The 20,550-nt window shown below is 39.4% G+C and overlaps 1 protein-coding gene across 1 annotated transcript in view; it reads left to right on the top strand.

The window, feature by feature from the left end:
* The window catches only part of LOC121960984 (myosin-9-like), a 156,794-nt gene that overhangs the window by 70,331 nt on the left and 65,913 nt on the right, over positions 1 to 20,550 (top strand). Inside the window, exons 17-22 of the mRNA XM_042510887.1 lie at positions 2,322 to 2,423; positions 2,688 to 2,764; positions 3,098 to 3,242; positions 4,353 to 4,590; positions 12,005 to 12,089; positions 15,239 to 15,350. Of these exons, the coding sequence (XP_042366821.1) occupies positions 2,322 to 2,423; positions 2,688 to 2,764; positions 3,098 to 3,242; positions 4,353 to 4,590; positions 12,005 to 12,089; positions 15,239 to 15,350 (759 nt within the window). The remainder of the gene's footprint in view (positions 1 to 2,321; positions 2,424 to 2,687; positions 2,765 to 3,097; positions 3,243 to 4,352; positions 4,591 to 12,004; positions 12,090 to 15,238; positions 15,351 to 20,550) is intronic.

The raw sequence follows: 20,550 nt of genomic DNA, 5'->3' as shown, positions 1-20,550 counted from the left end.
GTGTGCTTGTGTCATTGCATGCATGTGTATGTGTGAGCATACAAGTGTGTGTTTGTGCATGTGTGCACTGATGTGTGTCACTTAATCTTTTCTCCTTTTTCTTTCTGTTTTATATTTACTACGTCAGGCAACAAATGAATCATCTTTATTACGGAGAAATTTAATTTGGATGAACTTAACTGCTGCCGCCAAGGTCAGACGGGCAGAATGTCATTTTAATCCAATCAACTTTAATCTGTTGGTTATAAAAGAGTTAGGCTGTTGAAGAATGGCTGTATCTCAGGCCCTTTATTACACTGGCTAATGACTTTGATTGTGAGGCGCCTATCAAGAGGTTAGGAGTTCTTATGGAGCTTCACGTCCTGCTAATTCTCTACCTCGTGTCACTGTTGGGCTCAGCTAACCCTAAAATCACTAATGTCTTCATTCCCTGTTTACAAGAAAATCACAATTGAAAGAAAAAGCGAAATACTTTTCAAATACAAAAATGTATATAAAATCAGTGTACCAGTTACAATATTTAATATTGTAGCACAAATGGAAAAAGAAGCATTACTTACACAGTAAAGTATCTTGACGCTATCTCTATTCTAGTGCATTTGTATTCTGACCAGGGAATCTTTTACTATAACATAAAGATGAACACTTAGACAAGTGGAATTTCTCTCCTTGTCTACTTTTGAATTATTTCCATAATTTTCCTGTAAAGGATGGCAGTTAATAGACTAAGATTTAGAGAAGTGATACATTTAGTAATACATTAAAAAACACAATGAGCTACAAGGTCTTTTCCTCCAAGGAGATATTCCTTCGTAAGTAAGAGAACTTTGCTAAGATCCTAAAGTAGGTATTAGGTGTTTTTCAGACCTAACTGTTATGAGGAGTTGCTGAGAAGAACTGCCCATTGAGGAGCTCCCCAAAAACAACATACTTTCAAGGTTTTTTTTACTGTTTGTATTCCCACTGCCATTAAGAACGACATAAGCTAGCCTAGACCTGTTTTGCTTTGACAGTTCAAAATTGCATTCTATTTCCCCTGTCACACCTGCTCAATAAAGCCTTGGCTTTACTATTGGTCCATTTGTCTTCATCGATTTTTTTCCTACTACTATCAAGCAGGAATCTTTGACGCAGAATAATAAAGCCAATGCGGATGTGCCAAAACTGCAGGTCATTGAATGGCCACTTGAGGTTGGCACCAAAACAGAGTAAATCCTCATCGATCCCCATGTTAAAATGCCAGACTTTACAGCAGAGATAAACATGTTTACAGCCTCGTACATAAATATATATTATAAATAATATACAGTTGTCTGTTGTCTTTAGCTAAATTCAACATCAGTGACAACTGTGCGGAGGTTGATTTTTTTTTTTATTGTTTAATTTATGTATTTTTGTTATTACTCATACATTTACATTTTAGTTATGCATATTTAAGGGTGGGGTCGCTTGATTGACAAGCTTACTGCGAGGTGTCACCGCAGTCTGTGAGTCAGATCCACCCCTCGCTCCTCCACAGCTCCAACCTCTCATCCAAATATAGTCACTCCTGACCTCCTGACTCCAAAAAGAACAAGATGGCGATGGCTGAAATGACAAAGTCGAGGCGTCAAATCGGCAGTCCACAAACCAATGGGTGACATCATGGCAGTTACGTCCATTAATTATACAGTCTATGGTTACAAGCTGTAGTTTGTGTTGTCTGTAACAGGTTATTAAAAATGGTGTAGCTGCGCTGGCTCATGTGTCTGACCAGTCACTGCACACTTATGTCACTCATGGTCCTCGCTCTAAAAATGTTCCTAAAAATAGTTCTAAGAACTATGATCTTTCTTACATCTAGCAGTGCACAAGCCATAAAAAGGTTGTTTGTTAAAAAGTTCCTCTTTTATAAAAGGCCTATTGTTGTTTCTTACATTAGACGCACTTGTTAATGTTATGCCAGTGTGTGGGAGTTTGTCAACTGTGCTCAGAACATCAAGGCCAATGTGTCTCTGTGCTCTGTGATGCAACAAATCAATTCACAAATGAGTGTAATACGTAATGATGTGTCTCCGTAGTGGCACATCAGTGTCATTGTCATTTTCACAGTGAACCAAAATGCATATAATCTGTTGAAATGCAATTTCAAAATTGTTACAAATGCACCCTTTTGTTCCTTTGTTTTTTTCAGCGACCTTTAATTTTTTTTTTTTCCAGTTTCAGATCAGTTGTTTGCATTTTGGTGGCTACAATTAGGTAATATATACATATACTGATGTGAGTATTTGCTGCGGTATTAACTATATTTCATCTTTCTCTCTTGCTCTCTTTGCTCATAGAAACTATTGTTGGAGTGTGACTTACAGCTATATCGAAAGAGTCATTCTTATTCTGATGAGGAGTACCTCAGCCTGCTAAGACAAAGACAGCAGCTACAAGAGGTAGGGTAACACATTTTTCTGTTCTGCATGTTAAGATTACACATTACAAACATGCATGTTTTCTTATCACTGTGAACCATTCGTTCAGAGATAACAAATGAGATAAGAAATTTGTTTACATTCTTGCTGTTATAAAAAAAAAACAGACAGTATATACAGAGTGAGACTTAAAGTTTGTTTCATATGTGTGGTAAAAAAAAATGGAGCTACATTCCAGCGCCCACGTTCTTTTTTTGTATGTTTCTGGTTGGGTGTGTGTTTCAGGGCTGCACTGAGCAGGTTGAGCGCCTTGCGGAGTGTGAAAAGGCTATTCTTCAGATGAAGTCAGAGCTGGAGAGACAGTAATAACTGAGTCTATAAAACTCTCATTCTCCTCTGCTGATCTCGGTCCCTGTCCTTGTCTCTCCTCTCGTGCCCTTCCCATCTGCCTCCGCCCCCTCCTCTCTCTCTTTCATTCTCTTAACAGTCTACTTGCCAAATGGCACACAGTGGTACACTATGTGTCACATGGACAATTTAACATAATCTAGTCAAATCATTCCTTTTCATTTAGCTTATCTGTTATCTGGTTTAATTTTCTTTCTTGTTGCAGACTTTTTTTTCTTTCACTGGGTTCATTGGTACCATGCATTCCTTACACTGGGCCAATCATTCTTTTCTCTTCTTTCCCATAGGGCGAAGGAAAAGATGGGTCTAAAGCAAAGTCTCCTCGCATCCCACCACACACACATGAGTGATCGGAGCGGGCTGGAACAGGAAGTGATGCATCTGAAAAAGGAAGTTACACGCTTAGAAGTTGAGCTGGCGGACACCCAAAAGGTATTAAGATAATGCGTATCTTCTGATCTGTCCTTTCATTTAAAGACAGCCATACTTGTTGACCCTCCTCCCCTCTTCTTTTAAATTTGAAGACATCTCAACCACCATCCTAAAATGTTGCCCAGCACGCATCTCAGGCTAAGAGCTTGAGATTCAATTCAAGTTCCCAAAGTACTCAACCCACCCACCTCCACCGGCAACCACACACACCCACCACTCATGCGATTGTCCTGTGATTGCCTGGCAGAAACAAATTGCCTTGCCATTAATTAAAGTACCAAACGTGCCAAGGCTGGTGAAATTGACTCCAATTAAGAGCTCAATGGGACACTAAATATTCAAATTACTCAAAGTGGTGACTCTAGCCTGGCAGAGTGCCAACATTGCTGGCAGTCATAGTCACATCATTTGTGTGTGTGTGTGTGTGTGTGTGTGTGGGTGTGTGTGTGTGTGTGTGTGTGTGTGTGTGTGTGTGTGTGTGTGTGTGTGTGTGTGTATTTTCCTACACATAGGTGCAAGTGGGAACATTTGATTTTACACATTAATTTGTGTGTCCCCTGGCACATACAAGTGATAGACATGTCACGCTTACCAAGATCAAGTCTTAATATCTGCGTAAACTCAGGGACACGTGTCTACAGACTGTACAGTATGTGAGGTGTGAACATAAATCCATCCTTAACTGGCGTGAAGGACTTTGCAATAAGTTTGCAATATGCAGAGTCGACTGCTGTATGCCTCTGGAATTCCTTAACACTCTTGATTTGGCTATGTCAAACAGCTTGGGCAAGATTTTGAGTTTGCATCTGCAGCAAGCTACCAAATGTCCACCACCAGTATTTGTCTAGCTGTATGACCAAGGCAAATATGTTTTTATCTATTTTCTTTTAAGTTTTAGTCAAGGTTTCCCTTAGATAAAAGCAAATGTAAGTGGGGAAGCAAAATCAAATAATAAGTTGTCACTCAATACACATTTTAGGCTCTCTTTTATGCCAAGTGTGAAGTGCATTTTAGACACAATCTAGCAAGATACTTGATCTCAAAAGGGCCACAAACGCTGTGTGTGTGCGCGCATAATAAACACTTATTCACTGTTTACTGATGCTGCAGGTACATGTGGCGCTTCTCAGACAGTCAGAGGAGGAGCTGAAAGAGGCCAGACAAGAGGCAGCGAGAAGAAGCGGCGAGGTGGATGCACAGAGAGGAGAGGTGCAGAGACTTCAGGAAGAGTTGCAGAATGGGGAGGAGAAGATGATGAGTGCCGTTAGAGAGAGGCAGAGTCTGAACAGTCACGTCATGCAGTTGAGCCAAGAGCTGGGGGAGCTACGACGCCAGCACCAAGTGACAGGTAGCAATCAGTCAATCCATCAGATACTCATTTCATCCATTAATCTGTCCTTTTATCCATCAACAAATAACTTTTAAGTCACCTACATACTCGTATACATTGTCTATAAATGTGCAGTTTTTATTAACAAGCTGAAATGTTTTTCAATTGAGCACGTGACTGGTGGGTAGTGCAGCTTCCACGCCTGCATAGTTGAACAAGTGGAGCACAAGAAAATAGTTTACATTAGCGTGTTTTCAATAAATAATTAAGGCTTTATCAAAGCTTTTCTTGTTTGGCAATATTGTCCATCAGAAGCCATTAGCATGCAAGAGGAGCTATACAGGGTGCTTTTCAGTATCTTCTCTTCTCTTGGAAAAAAAAAGAAACTTGAAGAAATGGCCCAAAAAAATAGCAAAAAAATAAAAAGTTAAAAGAAAACTATCTGAAAATGAGCAAAAAAAAGAAAAAAGAAAAAGAAATGTAAATATATTAAAAAAAACAAGGAAATGGCCTAAAAGTGCTTACAAAAATTATAATAATTGTATAACATAATTTTAAGTATAGAATCATGATAGTTATATCAAGCAAAGCCTCTGGACATTTTTCCCTGCCCTTAAAAAGTTTGCAGGACATTTCTTGCATAATTGCGCATTGCCTTTTGTTCTATGTTTTAGAAAGACATCGGTTGAATTTGCTCAGGTTTCAGAGGTTTAAATAATTCTGAAAGGAGTTTGAATGCAGCTCAAAAAGAGAGATATCAATCCAGGTTTAAAAAAGTTAAAATATGTTCTTAAAAACACAAAAACATGTTTAAAACATGCTTGACAATTAAAACGTCATTATCATCACATGAGACTCATTGGTGTATGCAGCTACTTGGCATCACGAATGTGTAATGAGCGAGTAAAGTTCGCAAAACCTTGTGAAGTGTGTGGCTTTCAAACGACATATATAAGGCCGCTCAACAGACATTCCATACTGCATTTTTACTACAATGTCTATCTTAGGACATAGCAAACTGAAGTCATTACCTTAAGATTGCTTTATTGGCTACTTACTTTAAACTACATAAATAAAAAACATGGGAACTGGGTAAAATGAAATGGAAAAGAAATTTTGAAAAATTAATTGGTAAAAATGGGTTTAAGCCTTGTTTAATCCTTTCAGTGTTTTCGTGGAGATGAGGAGCGAGGATGTTTCTGGAGGAGTTCGTAGTGAGAAAACAGGTGTATCCTGCGCAGACGTTTTTGATCAAGTGGTGTGACGTATAAAAGCCGCACCGCTTCATTTGGCAGCCTCTGCGCGTTCATCCTTGCGTCTCTTACTCACATTTTTGTCTCACATTCCTGCTGGGAGGAGCTAGAGACAAGATGAGGGAATCCAGGAGACACGTCAGCATAACGAAAAGCACCCATATTGTGCACTGCCGTTTTACACCAGTCACACTGCTGTTAGCTCAATCACTTCACTGAAATTAGCCAGCAGTGGTACAGCTACGTGGTGATGCGGTTGCTAGCTGTCTGCATGCAATGTTAACTGAGGCACACAGACATGCACACACACACACACACACACACACACACACACGTACACACACAGTAGATAGTGGTTTGATTCAGTGGCACACTGCTTTAGCGGTATGGTAATGATCTGGTTTATGTGTGTGTGTGTGTGTGCGCTCGTGCCCGATGGTGGCCTTTGTAGTAGTGTGTCAGTGCAGGAATGGTGATGGCTGGGTCTCACTGGGCACAGAAATGTCTCATTAAGAATTAACGTACACATCTATGGTCACGCCAGGCAAACACCTCACATACACACACGCTACACAGCCATTTCTTCCAACTCCCACTGCTTTAATTAGCACATACACACTGCGCCCTCTGAGGTACAAATACACATAGACACACAGACACACACACATTCACCTATTGTCCGCAGAGAGATGAATCTGAGGTCTTTCTCTGTGGCAGACAGTGGCTGGCTTGCTCGGTGAACACTGCTCATTAACAAGATAGAGACAGAAGGACAACGCTGTGTAGCTTGGCCTTTGTCTGTGATCAAAACGCATTCCCTCAACTCTACGCGCCACACAAAACCACATATTATTCAGCTTTTACCTTCAGCAAATACAATCCAGCGACGTCGAGCCTATTGTAATGACTTAAGAAGAATAAAGATGCATTATTATAACAAAGGGGGCATTGTTTACCTGGATATAGCAGTAGCCTGAATAGACTGGGTGAGGAGTCAGCTTGAGAAATTACTGTTGTGAACAAAAGGCTTTTTTATTAACATGAAGCCCTTGCCGAGGTTCTGTCTGTATTATGAAAACATCGCCTTGAGTGGAGATGATTCTTTTTTGTTGCTTGATAACAGTAGATCTGGTCAGGGATGGAGTGGATTGTAAAAAAAAAATTAACAAGAAAGAATGTAGATCGTTTGATCAGTATAGACAAACAGAAAAAGGTATGCAGTAAAAAACTAAGGAAAAAAAAACATTCAGAACACATATTTACTGTATTTCATTACTTTATGTTCTGTTGTAATGGATTTCCAGCCTGTTATCTGTCTTTTTTTGCCACTTTGTAAAATTACAGAGTATAATTTTTACTGCTGATGGTTAAATTATTATGGAATTGACATTTTTTTACAAGCATTTTTACTTGGAAGTTGTTTGGTGAATGACGTTTGGTGCCGTGAGACGGGTAAAATGTTAGATGAATCCAACAGTTAACTGGGCGTATACAGAGTTGGGATGTGATGGATATTATATTTAAAGGTCTCTGTGGCCAGATAGAGGGAATGTCAAAGGAGGAAAGAAACAGAGGAGAAGAGGATGAGTTGGGAACCAGAGAAGTGTCATATGGATGAGATTGAAGCGGCTGAAGGCAGCTGGATTCAATCAGACTGTGGCAGGAGAGACGGGAAAGAAGAGTGTGATTAAAAAGGAGAGGAAAAAAAGTCCTTAAACTTGGCATGTGACTGTATGTGTCAAATTTACTGTCACTCTTTGACGGCATGAATTTTCTGTATGATTCTTAGTTTAGTAGATATTCTGTTTCTTACAAAAAAGTGAGTCCAGAGAGTATATCACAAAACACTTGAACAATCTACACTGGGGCTGCACGATATGCAAAAACAATCAAATTGCAATTATTCTGACAGATATTGTGATTGTGATATGACTCACGTTTTTTCCTGGAAATGGTAATTTTTGCATTTCGTTTTTACTGAAAATATTTTTTAAAAAAATGATGTGATTTTTACTGCAGTTGTACTTTCTTTTGTCTGGGATATAGTTTGTAGGCCAGAGCATCTCTGTTGTGCCTAAATGCTTAATTTATAACAGTATGTTCAGACACATTTCACCCTTTATCAAAAAAATTAAGCTCCAGTGATTTGGATCTTGCACTTGACCATATTGTGATTTCCAGAATATTTTTGATTAATTGTGTAACCCTAAACTACACATGGTTCTGAGAGAGTGCCACTGTGTGCACAGTATATAGGGTATATTGATGGAGCACTTAGTGTGTATGGATACAGGGGTGTCTTAGTGGGGGGAAAAGTGGGACTGCTTATCCAGGGCCCCAGTGTGAGGTTTTTTTTTTTTAAACCTGAAATAAAAAGTTTTTTTGTCGATAATAAATGTCATAACTGCATTAAAACTGGCTGAATAAATTGGTTGAACTTTGTAGAAAAAATAAAAAATATGGAAGCCCTCTGAGGCCCTTCTCACTCCTCAAAGCCCAACGCACACATCTTTCCCCAAGAAAGGAAAATCAGCGTTCCAAAAAGAAAAGAAAGGAAAGGGATAGAAAGCAAACAGACTTAAAAAAAAAAAAAAAATCAAAAGGCGCGTGACAGAGACATGGAACAAGGAAGGACGGGTGGTGAGCCCCTGGAAACTGCATATACACAGGGTCCAAAATTTGGTACGTCACCCCTGTGTTTAATTTAAACTAAATTAAGAACTTATTTGTCTATTCTTACATTCAGTCAGACAATTAGAAAGGATTTGTGGCTAAGATTTTGTCACTAAGCAGTTTCATAGGGAACTGTGTGCATCTTCTAAATGGCTGGTCAGTTGTTTGTTTTTTTTATAGCACCTACCTGTGAAATTTACACGGGGATGGATGTTTAAGATATTCAAATACTGCTGATAGTGTCGTCTTACATCTTGAATAAGATGTGTTGTAAGGCTGGCTGTAATGTGAAATAAATGTGATGCTGTGTGACAACAAATGAAATAACAGCATAAACAAAAACACAATATCCATATTTCCACACTTCCACAAAAACAGAAATGTGATATTACCACCCCTCTGTGCTGCTGATGTGCATCTGCCTAAAGATGATGAAATCATTATTGCGTGCATGTGTGTGTGTGCACAAGTTTGTGCGTATGTGTGTGTGTGCTGCTATCCAATCTGGATCCCTGGACGCACACGTGCACAGGCCTCTCTCCTCCAATTCACCTCTATTACTAGCTATAATCCCATTTCACACTCTATCGATCCCCAAAACTGTTGTTCACCGGAACCAGCAGCAAACACTGGCATTTCTCCCCATCATTTCACCACCATTGTTCTTTATTACACAAAGAAGCCCCCCTTTGTCTCAGAGCAAACTCAGCCCAGCTGAAATATGAATTATAAATGTATGGCTAATAAAAGAGAAGGGGGAAAAGAGAGAGAGAGAAGGGGAGAGAGATAGCGATAGAGAGAAGTGGTTGGTAGAAACATCAGAGAAAATGACTCCTTTACAAGAGTCTATTGATCAGTTTCTATCAAAGGGGGATGTCAGACATGAGATTACCTGGCAGTTTGAGCATTAGGTGCCGTGTGTTATAGCCCCGGGCCCTTGTACCGCTGCCAGAGGATTGTAAATAAAGCGGAGAGGAGAGAGCAAGAGGGGAGTGTGTTGGGGTGTATGTGTGTGTGAGTTTTTAGATTCTCTGTGTGTGTGTGTGTGTGTGTGTGTAACTCTTTGTCTTTGTGAGTGTTCATCGTTGTGTGCATACAATTTTTTTCTTCTTCTTGTGGTGTATTTGTGTGCATGACAGTGTGCGGCTATGCACCTACACCTTTTGGCTTATACCCAAAAGCAGTGTTGCAAGCCCATGAAACTTCAGAAGGAGAGAGAGAGAGTCTTGGGAGGCTTTGGGACGTCTCTCGGGAGCACCTTAGCCTGCTACGAATCCCCCAACAAAGCCAAAGGAAGCCCCTATGAAGCCTTATGAAGCTTTTATGAGGGCCAGGCAGGGCCCAGCCTAGCCCCAGCCACTGATTCAGGGTTAGCCGGGTTTTCGTCCCTCTCATGTTAAAGGTTAGCTGTGAGAGCAGGGTAATCTGATCGCAGATCTGTGATTATAAACTGATGCTGTATGATGGGCTTTGAAGCTTGTATGAAGGCACTGAGGGGGAGAGATTGAGAGAGTTAGATTAAAAACTAATGTCATACTTTAAGTTGTGAAGCCAGAATAAAAGGGTCAAGAAAGGGAGACACCTGAGATCTTCGATTGTGGACTAATGTCATAACTTAACTCATGGAGCCAGTTGTAAAAGAACCCAGGACTCAGAATATGGACTGCTATTCGATCTTTAAGTTATTTTAAAAAAATGAGAAATCCTCTGTGGATCATGGCTTAATGTGGAAAAAGTTGGCAGTATTTAGTCATCAAACTAAGCTAAATATATAACACATTTTTATCTATTTGTCTAAAGTAAACCAGTGTATGTGTGCTGCTTTTTACTTTTGTGTGTCTGTTTTTATTTTCCTAGAAATTTTAGGATATAGGAAAAGCTTTCTGTCTTTCACTTAATTTCGCGTGTGTTGTTTCAGCCGTGTGTGTACATTTTCCTGTGTGTGTGTGTGTGTGTGTGTGTGTGTGTTTGGGTGCAAATCGGAGTGTTTGTGTAAACGGTCAGTTTGTGCAGCTAATTGCTCTCTCTGTGGCCTCCCCTGGTGGGAGGTGTCACTGAGGTCACCTCAAAACTAATGCCTTGAATGCGAATTTGATCCCCATCTCAAGTTTTCACATCTCTGCTTTTATTGATTATTGAGATTCATAGCAAACTTTCACCTTGAGACTCGGTAAAATAGCCAAGGTAGGGTGCACACACACGCACACACACAAATAAAAAGTGTTTGTGCATCGTTAAATATTTAGCAATTCCAGTTGCCGCTTCAATTTTCCGAGGGCTTTAGTTTAAACAGTTTGGATGCTGCAAAAACCATAAATTAATCATAGTTTTATTAAATGTAGATTTTCTTTTCTCTGTTTCCTTCTTTCTGGTATTGGTTTTAGCTTCCGCCCATATTCAGTCTGTTCCACCATCACAGAGGGTGCATGGCCCTAAAAGCATTACAGCAATACACTAAACATTTCTCTGTTTCTATTTCACACACTCAAATAGCACAACCACAATGTCAAGGTCCATTCTGTAAATATTCAACACACACACACACACACACACACACACACACACAAATACTCACCTCTACATATTCAGCGCACACACCTTCTCAATATTCACTGGCCTCGGCCACCGATGGCTGACAGTTTATGTTATATTCAATGAATACTGAATTTAGTGAAAAGGTTTTAAGAGCTATGAAGAAACATTGACTCACAAAACAGCACACAGAACAAAAAAAGGAGGGGGGGTGGGGGGCAAATCCTAAATTTTAAATTCAAACTGCAAAGGGGCTGCAAAAGCAAACCTAACCAAGGAACCTGACTAGTGGTTTATTATGCATCCGCTCAATGTGCTAAACTACTAAGTGTAGGACAATGGGGTTTTATTGCATGTAGACGGAGGGAGAAGGCTGAAAAGGGAAAGTGATTGAAGGGATGCGGTCAGGAGTGTGAGCTCAAGTGGCCTGCTCAAGGTAAAGAGTGCCATCTATTGACGGAGTCAGGGAGCGTTCCTTTTGTCCCCCAACAAAAGGGCTGCTGCCTCGTCTGAGTGCGAGCAGTGCAATACTTTCACTCCTGCCTTCTCTGCCTTTGAAAGGCATTCAGCGCCTCTTCTGTGGCAGAGTTGGTTTGGCTTTGAAGGTGGCTCGCAGTTCACATTTTCCCCCACTCATGCTGAACTTGACGAGAATCAATAATCACCCCTTGTGTAGGCATGTTTTGTAAATCATTCTATTAACCTTGAGCTACTAGAGCATGTGAAGTACTATGTAAATATCGTGTTACATATTTCTTTCTTTAAATACTTTAAAAAATAAAATTAACTCAGTCTCAAGAGCCATCTCACAATATAATATCTCAATATGAAAATGTCCTTTTTTTTCTGTCATATGGCCTTTTGAATTAAACCTACTCTCTAATGAATCTTAACCAGCAGAGTCTGAAGTGAACTGTTGCTCTTTATCTCACACTTTTCTTCCTGTTTCTGTCCTCTCTCTCTCTCCTGCTCAGTGGAGGAGTTGGCAGCCCGTGCAGAGGAGGCGAGGCGGATGGAGGGGTGCCTGAATGAGGGAAAGCTAGCAGAGGGGAAAATAAGGTAAGAAGGGAGAGAGGGAAAGGAGCTTCCTCTCTTATCCCATTTCCCATCGTCCCCTGTGTAAGCTCGGTAATCAAAAACATTTAGCTTTTTTTTTTTTTTACGTGCGGCGTACAGTAGGCTGTTTAACCGAACATGTGTTGAACAGAACAGCCCTAAGCTCAAAATACGTACCTTATTTAAGAGAAAAAGCAAAAAAGCGATACCAAAAGAGATTTTGGCATCCAAACTGAAAATTTCTGTCCTTTTCGTATTCATGTTCATGAGTGAATCTTAACAGGAATATCAAAATGTGTATCGATGGGTAACGGTTTGTAAGCAGATGTCAGGTCATGGAGTTCAGAGTTCATAGGCAAGACCCCTGGTTGACCCCTGTGTGTCACCAGAGCTGCGGTGATGACATCAGCAAGCATGTATCACCCAGTGGAGTGTGTGTTTGTGTGCGTCTGTTTGTGTGCACATAGTTGTGGGTTGTGGCTTTGGCTTCAACATGACCTCACTGCAACAGTCTCAGGGAGTTTCTCGGTTAAGTCGAGCCATGGAACATTTTCATCGTCAACCGACAATTTCAACCTCGGCGCGGAGACTTTATAGGTTACACTCTGAATTATTACATTTTATTACATTTAAAAGCAATTTTAGGTAGTGACTGGTAAAACAATCGCTGCGTCTGCATATTATATCCATTTGCAGAATCATGCTGTTTACTGTTAACCCAGTATTATCTAATAACTGCAAAGACATGAAAGGTTTTTAAGCAACAACACCATACTAATGGCTTCCATCTGTGCTGTGGGAAATCCCCTCCTCTCTCCACAGGATGCCTCCTCTCTTTCTCTCCTTTCTCTCTCCCACTCTGTTCATCCTATCATGTGTTCTCTCCACGGACCAATCTATCAGGCATTTTCTTTCCTTTTTGTTTTGGCCGTTCTGCTTCTGCTTCAGCTTTTACTACCACTCAGTTACTCAATTAGTATCAGTTTTAAGTTCAGCGTTCAAACATAAAATCAGTTAATCTGTGTGTTGAAACAAATAGTCAACCTTGATTTATTTAGATTTTAGAAACTTTTAAGAATCGTTTGAAAAAATAAGTAATTAGGAAAAGGCAAGATTATGCTGGGTATGTCCTCACAGCTGCTAAGATTGACTTCCTTTTATTATTTTACTTTGAGCTTTTTATTAAAACATAAAATTCACCATTTTGGGGGTGTACTTGTGGCCCAGGCGTTTAAGCATCTGTTTGACCATAAATTGCAATATTCCCAGTTTAATGTCAATTCTCTCAAATGCCTCATTTTTTGTCAGCCTTCTGTCAGTGTTGTCACAATACTGGAAATTCTAACTTTGTAAAAAACATCAATATTCAATACCAGTTTGGGCACCACTGGGGCATGAAATTTATTATTATTAAAAGTTAAGTATAACAACACTATATAAAATTACAACAACAACTTTTCCTTTCTTTGGTTAGAAGCAGAGAACAGCAGAATGACTGTACTAAACATCAACATCAAGAGAGCGTGAGAAAGCACAGATGGTACCAGGGTATCAATACTGCAGAAGATTAATATTAAAACGCTTTCAAATTTTTGAAATCGATATGTATCTATAAGTCAGTGTTTTTGACAACACTGCTGTCCACTCTTTGATAAAGATGTTAAAAAAGGGAAGAATGAGATGAGCTGCGCCTTAAAAAAAAAAGTTGTATATTTGTCTTCTTTTCTGGTGGGGCAGAAAAATATATCCCAACGCAGCAAAGAGGACTCGCACACAGAACAAAAGATTCAGACTGAAGACCGACGCAAATGTTTCAGTGCATGTTGGACTTTACTCAGTGTGGAAAGTCCAACATGGACTGAAACGTTTGTTTTATGTACAGCCCTGAAACATAAAAAATAGAAGTATTAGAAATTTAGAGTTCAGTCTGAATCTCTTTTGTTCTGTATCTTATTTTGCAACATTGTAAAAAAAAAAAAATCTATTCTATTCTCAAAAATATCTAAAATTGAAATGAAATAATTGTTAATCTACTGATCAACAAAAAATGAAGTAGAAACAATTTCATGTAGTTTATTTATAAGTAAAAATGTCAAATTTCTAACTGTGGTGGATTGACGGTTTTTATTGTTTCCTGACATATTATAAAAATAATGGCTAACTGATTACTGGAGGAAACAATTGACAGGTTAATCGATAGTACAAACAAACGATGGTTGCAGCCTTTAAAAACGAATAATCTAGTGATTTGTTATAAGTCATTGTTTTTGACAGCCAATAGAGTAAATGATTAACTGAAAACAATAACAATTTATGTGTAGAGAAGGGTAGATATTGAACTGGGCTTTCATTTTTTGGGGTATCTTTTGGATGTGTCAATTTAACACAAATGCCAATAAAAACTAATGGTCAGAGCTGACTTTGTGGTCTCACCCTGCATAGTCATTCTTGTTTTAACTGTAAAATCTATAATGTTGTAACTTAAGTTTGCTGTTCCAAAACTTTTGCTTTACAAAGCCCAAGAATTTTTACTATTCATAAACTTGTAATTTCTCATTTTTATATTCGCTTGTAGAGCTGTGGGTCAAGAGTCGGGGTGGTTTGTTTTGGTCCGTGCGTGTGTGTGTGTGTGTGTGTGTAGAAGGTTGGTGGGGGTGTTGAGGCTCACCGAGCGGCCGAAGCGAGGCTGTGGAGGGAGGTTTGTGGAAATGGTAATCATTTGTTGTATTGATCTCGCTGTAGCCAGGGCAGCTGGCACACACAAACTCGCTCGCACACGTGTACACACACACTTGCAGACACTAACAGACTCACATACACACAGATGCACAGTTGCGTGGCAGGAATAGACCCCTTCATATTGATCCCCTTCACATTCCCTTAGCTTGGCTGCCACACACACTCACACATACACACACACATGCTTGCACTTTCTGGGCCTACGTTAAACACTCAGATCTTGATTTTCAAGAAACTTAATATTGGAATAGAATAATTGTGTTTGTTTTGGGGATTTTTTTTATTGTAAAAAAATGTGAAAATATTTAAATGTGTTTAAAAAAATGCATCCAAGATATTGAGGTGATTAAACAATTTAAAAAAAATTAATTATAGTATAAGAAATTAATTTGTCTTTTTTTGTTTGTATGTAGGTCAATGGCTGTGAGGCTGGAGACGGAGGTGGTGGAGCTCAAGAGGAATCTTCAGCAGGCTGTCGATCACAAAGTCAAGGCAGAGCGAGAGAAACGGGATGCACAGGACCAGGTAAATAAATACACACCAGACCTGAGTGACATAGCCTTGGCAAATAATTCAGAGAGTTTGTTAAAACTGGCTCGGCACAGCACAGGTGAGTTGTTTGTCATCTGAACCATTGCGATACAGTCTGTACTCACAGGAAGCTATACCAATTTTACCACTAAATATACATTAAATGAAATCTTTTGATCCTTCTGCCAGTTATTGATTACTATAGCTGATTCTTTTTATACTTACAGCAGGTTAAAGAAATATTTCAGCCAAAAACATGAATGCACTTATGTTAGGGTTTCTCCTCCTCTCCCCCAATGTCCTCCAAGGTCTTCCTCACCTCTCCTTCCCTCCTCTTCTCTCTCTCTGCACCCCTCCCTTACCTTTTTGATGATTAGTGGCACATATCCGGTGCTAGAGCCTGGATTATCTTGTCCAAGAGAAGGAGGGGTATATGCGGGACCTAAACCTGGCAAGGTGATTTGGAGCGTTAATTCCTGGGTGTAATATTCCCTGATATTCCCTAATGTTCTGGCTGGGAGTGGAGGAGGAGGTGGAGGCGTCTCAGGGGAGAGCGGTTGTCAGAGCTGAGCCGCCGCTGTACAAAGGCAGAATGGATAATTAAGGGTAAAGCCAGGACGGGGGAACTGATGTTCATTTAGATTCGACAAACTTTGAATTCTGTCTTAGGCTTCCATGCACAGTGGTGCTCTCTCAGATCTTGATTTTTGAATTTTCTCTAAACTCTCCTTAAAGTTACTAATTTTCTTTCTTTCTTTGTCTGTGTTTCTTTTGTCCTCTCTGCATTTTGTTGTTCCGTGTCTGTTTCTCTCTTTCTCTTGTACAAGTTTCCCTGTCTTCTTCCTCTCTCCATTTCTTTCTCTTTCACTCGCTCCTTCTCACCTTACTCTTTTTTTTTCACTCTGTCCTTGTGAATAATGCAGCCCGCATAGCCTGACTCTCCTTTCTTCGCTTAACATTAGTGCACCAGGGTTTGACAATAGTGATTGCCCAGGGCCAGTAAGACGCAGACTTAGGCCAGTTGATTGGTCAGTCAGTGGCCAAGCCAAAGCTCGCCAGGAATTCTTCATCTATTTCTCAGCTGTTGAAAATCCTTTCATCTCTGCCTTAGCTGTGCAACTGGCCCTCTCTGTTGTACAATCTCTGATCAAACATATTGCAGGACATGTCAGAGTTAGTCACAGGTCTGTCAAGTCCTACTCGTGCATGAAAAAGATATTGCAATGACTACTAGTGTATGAATTATCCTGTTATGTTTCTTTTGGAGTAGAGGTGGGGCTGCACAATGAATCAAATATTAATCTTGGTCATGATTATGGTTTCCCACAATTAAATGAACAAGATTGACTGTGATATTGATGTTTAAAATGCGTTCTCCACTCATAGAAAACTCTGCTGCATATCAAATCGAGCGCTTCCTAAACAAAAAGCCATGGCAGCTATCAGGCCGCGCACCATGCAGCAGCAGCCTGTGAAAAACTTTCCTGAATGTTGCGGCTGCGGTAGTACTTACACAGTAGAAGTGTAAAGAGAACACATGAGCCAAACAGACATTAAATGTCTGGAGCAGCAGGCTAAGAGCTAGTCCATCTATATGGATCATCATCAGTTGTTTGGAAATATTTCCGATGTTAAGTGCATCAGACTATCTAATTCAACCACCTGAAAAAACACCTCAGACTGCAGTACAATGAATGCAGGAATGCCCAAAAGAATACACATTGCTAATGTTACCTCAATGAATTCCCCATTCCTATACGGACTCAGAAATTCATCAAAACTGTACAGTGTGCCACAGGTCTCACAGACAGACTTAAATGACAATGCAATACTGTTCCATCTGGCCAAAGATGTCTGTCCAAAAGACTTTTAGGTATAATTTTTTCAAGGAGATGCATTGTGAATAAGGTCCAGTCTTATGATCCAGTCTTGATGCAAAGATTTGTAGGATTAGCAGAAATGAAGCATAACATGGAAGTGAAAGCAGTGTTTTGTTTATTTAAACACGAAAAGTGCAATTATAACATCTTACCCCTAAAATCAATCTCAGGATCTCAATATTTATCACAATAATCACGATTACTATTTTGGCCATATTCATGCAGCACTAAACAAAAGAAACAGTTTCCTTGGGCTGAAATAGCTTTTGTTATACCCTTGATATGGTTGCAATTGATCACAATATTTATGAACATAATTTGTTTCTGATATTGATATTTATATTACAATATTGCAAGCATGTCTTGTATAAGATGCATCCAATACAGTAAACTAATTACTGCATTGGATACCGTATTGGATTGTATTTTTTTTTTAAATTGTAACATTATGTGATCATGTCATTGCAATAAAATATCACTGAAAGTCAGTAAACGGTAATATTGAGATATCACCCAGTACTAGGCTAAAACTTCTGAATCAGTTGTGATTATTGCTCCATTTTCAGTGTTAATGGCAAGTTTTCTTGTTCTAAAAGAGTTTTTTTTTTAATTTCTTGGTAGAGATTCAAATAGTTTAGTGATGCCACTCTCATATGTGCTGGATATCATATTAGTAGTTTCGCATTAACTAATAGGGCAAAATGCCTGCCTGGCTCCGTCTGGTTTTTCTGATGGATATGTGAAATTATTTCTGATACCTGCTGTAACAGCAGTCAACAGCATCTAGATGTCATGATAGTAAATCAGACTGTGTACCCCCCTGTCAGGTGGCATTAATGGACTGACAAACTACATGAATTCAGAAATGTTACCATTAGGCGTGTAAAAAAATATCAATACTCTTTAGTATTGTGAGATTATGTTTTGTGATACTGTATCAATTCTCAAAAACCCATGTATCAATTTTTAATTAATAGATTAGTAGATTAATAGAAAAAAGATTTTCTGGCAGTGTTTCATTGTGTGTTGTTTAAACCCATGGACACTAGATCTGTCAGTGTTGAACTGCTAGCATTAAAAGTTTTTACTAAAATTAGATTTGAAATTAGATTTTATTTTATGCCTGCATCTGTAGTAAGCTGTGTGAGAGTGAGCGTATAGACTTATCTGTTTGTCTTTGTGTATCTGTATTCTCTGGCTGGCTTCTACACTCATCCACGTTCCCTTACGTACATTTCCCCTTTGCATTCTTGCTGTCTTCCATCATTTCAACAACAGATGAGCTTTTCAATGAATTTGACTCCAAACAGTGTTTAAATACCAGTGTGATGGCCATTCTGACTATGACTCCTTCATTAGGTCCCAATCTCTGTTATTGACCAGCAGAAGATGAATTATTCGCTGGTGAAAAAAATCAAAGGGTTTGAAATGGTAAATGGTACACTACAGTGGCCTATAGAGGAAATCTATATTACAAATTGCCTCGGTGCACAGTAGCTGAACCTCAGATAGCTCTGTCTTTCTCTGCGTGTATGTTTTTGTACTGTATGCACAGTGTAGATATGTGGGTGTGTTTGTGGTGTGTTACATGTAGAGTCTTGTTTGTGTTTGCCTGGTCTGTTTAGTGTTTATTTTCTGGTGCAAAGAAAGGGATTTGCATGTTATCTGCCAGACAGTTTTGTGTTGGAATGTATGCTGCTAAGCATGCACGCATGCGTGCGCGCACGCACACACACACACACACACACACACACACACACACACACACACACACTTCGATCATGTCCCTCTGCATGGGTCCAGTTCAAATACAAGTTGTAGTAAACATGAGGCATGTTTGTGTGACTGATCTGATGATCCTCCCTCTCTCCTTTTTCCCTCTTTCCTCTCTCACTGCCACACACTCCCTCACATGGATGCACACACACACACACACACACACACACTCACAATCACAGTCATTAGTGTGTTTACCTCAGCCTCTTTTAGCATGGAGTAAAGGATTTTAAACAGCTTTAATGAGAATTTGCAGAGAAGTTTTCAGATAGAAAAAGTTCACGAGCATGTTTTCATTCCCATAGACTATACAGCTATTGATGTCATCCTATAGAAATAAAATTAGACAGTAGCTTTTAATCATTCTGAGTCTGTAGGGTGCCTGCCTGCTGATTAGAGAGATGAGCCTGGTCCCTGCTTAAGACCTAGTTGACATGTACACTGGCGTGTAGTCACATTTCTCAGGAGATGCGCAGCGCATCTCTGCAGCTCTCTGCAAGCTGCGCAAACTATGTCTATTATTCTGTGCAAGCTTTTCCACAGAAGTATAAGACTTAAAAGGATACTTTGCCGATTTTCCATCAACTTTGTATATTAGCAATGTGGGTAGTTTGAGTAAATGAACCGTGGTAAATTTTATTTCATCTTATTAGCACTCAGGTCTCCCTGTTCACCTTGAAGCTCAAATCCAAGGGATGGTGGGTTTTGTGTCATCCAGCAGATTTGAGCTGGTTTTTGGTTACTGACACTACAGACTGTCTTTTCGCTTTTTCTTGTGCTCTCCACCGTGGACAAAGAGTATAGAAGTGGGTCGAGAGAGACCCGCCCCGCTTTCTTTTTCTCAGACTCAGATAAAAGATAAAACTCAGATCGAACTGTAAAACTAGGGAGTGCTGATCATATATGAACCAAGATTCTGTCACTGCATTGCCTATTTATCAGGTCAGATGTTTTTAGAAAAATGTTTCTGTGCACTGTTTGGCTTTAATTTGAGAATGTATGAACAGAAAGTGGGCACCATACTTCTTCTTGTCATGGAATAACAAAAATAGTGAGTTCAAACACAAACCTAAGCAGTGCTGATATGAACTAAGGTTCTGTTACTGCTTTGCATATTTCTTGCCTGAAATTTTTACAGAAACATATTTTAGTGCACTGTTTAACTTCAGTTAGAGATAGTTTGTTACCAGCTGAACGCTGTTTGTTTACTGTGTTTAAACAAACAAGCTTGCACTGTATCACCCACTAGCGAGAGTGTTCATTGGTCTGGTGTGGTGCAGGGCATTCTGGTACTAGTTGTTGGTTTTCTAGCTCTTATACAAAAGCAATTACCAAAGCCCTTTTCCTTTTTTTTTTTTTTTTTTTTTTAAAAAAACCCAATTTCTATGTAGCACTAAGTTCAAAACTATGTGCACCTTTTGACAAAAGCCACTTTTATGAAAGACCATCTTTCCACCAGTAAAATAATTCTTTAAGTATCCTTGAGCAAGACAATTTGCTGAATCACAAAAAGCTGCAAGATGCTGCATAATACCTAA

The sequence above is a fragment of the Plectropomus leopardus genome, chromosome 21 (assembly GCF_008729295.1).
Source record: "Plectropomus leopardus isolate mb chromosome 21, YSFRI_Pleo_2.0, whole genome shotgun sequence".
Classification (NCBI taxonomy): domain Eukaryota; kingdom Metazoa; phylum Chordata; class Actinopteri; order Perciformes; family Serranidae; genus Plectropomus; species Plectropomus leopardus.
This window is presented reverse-complemented; position numbering and strand designations above follow the sequence as displayed.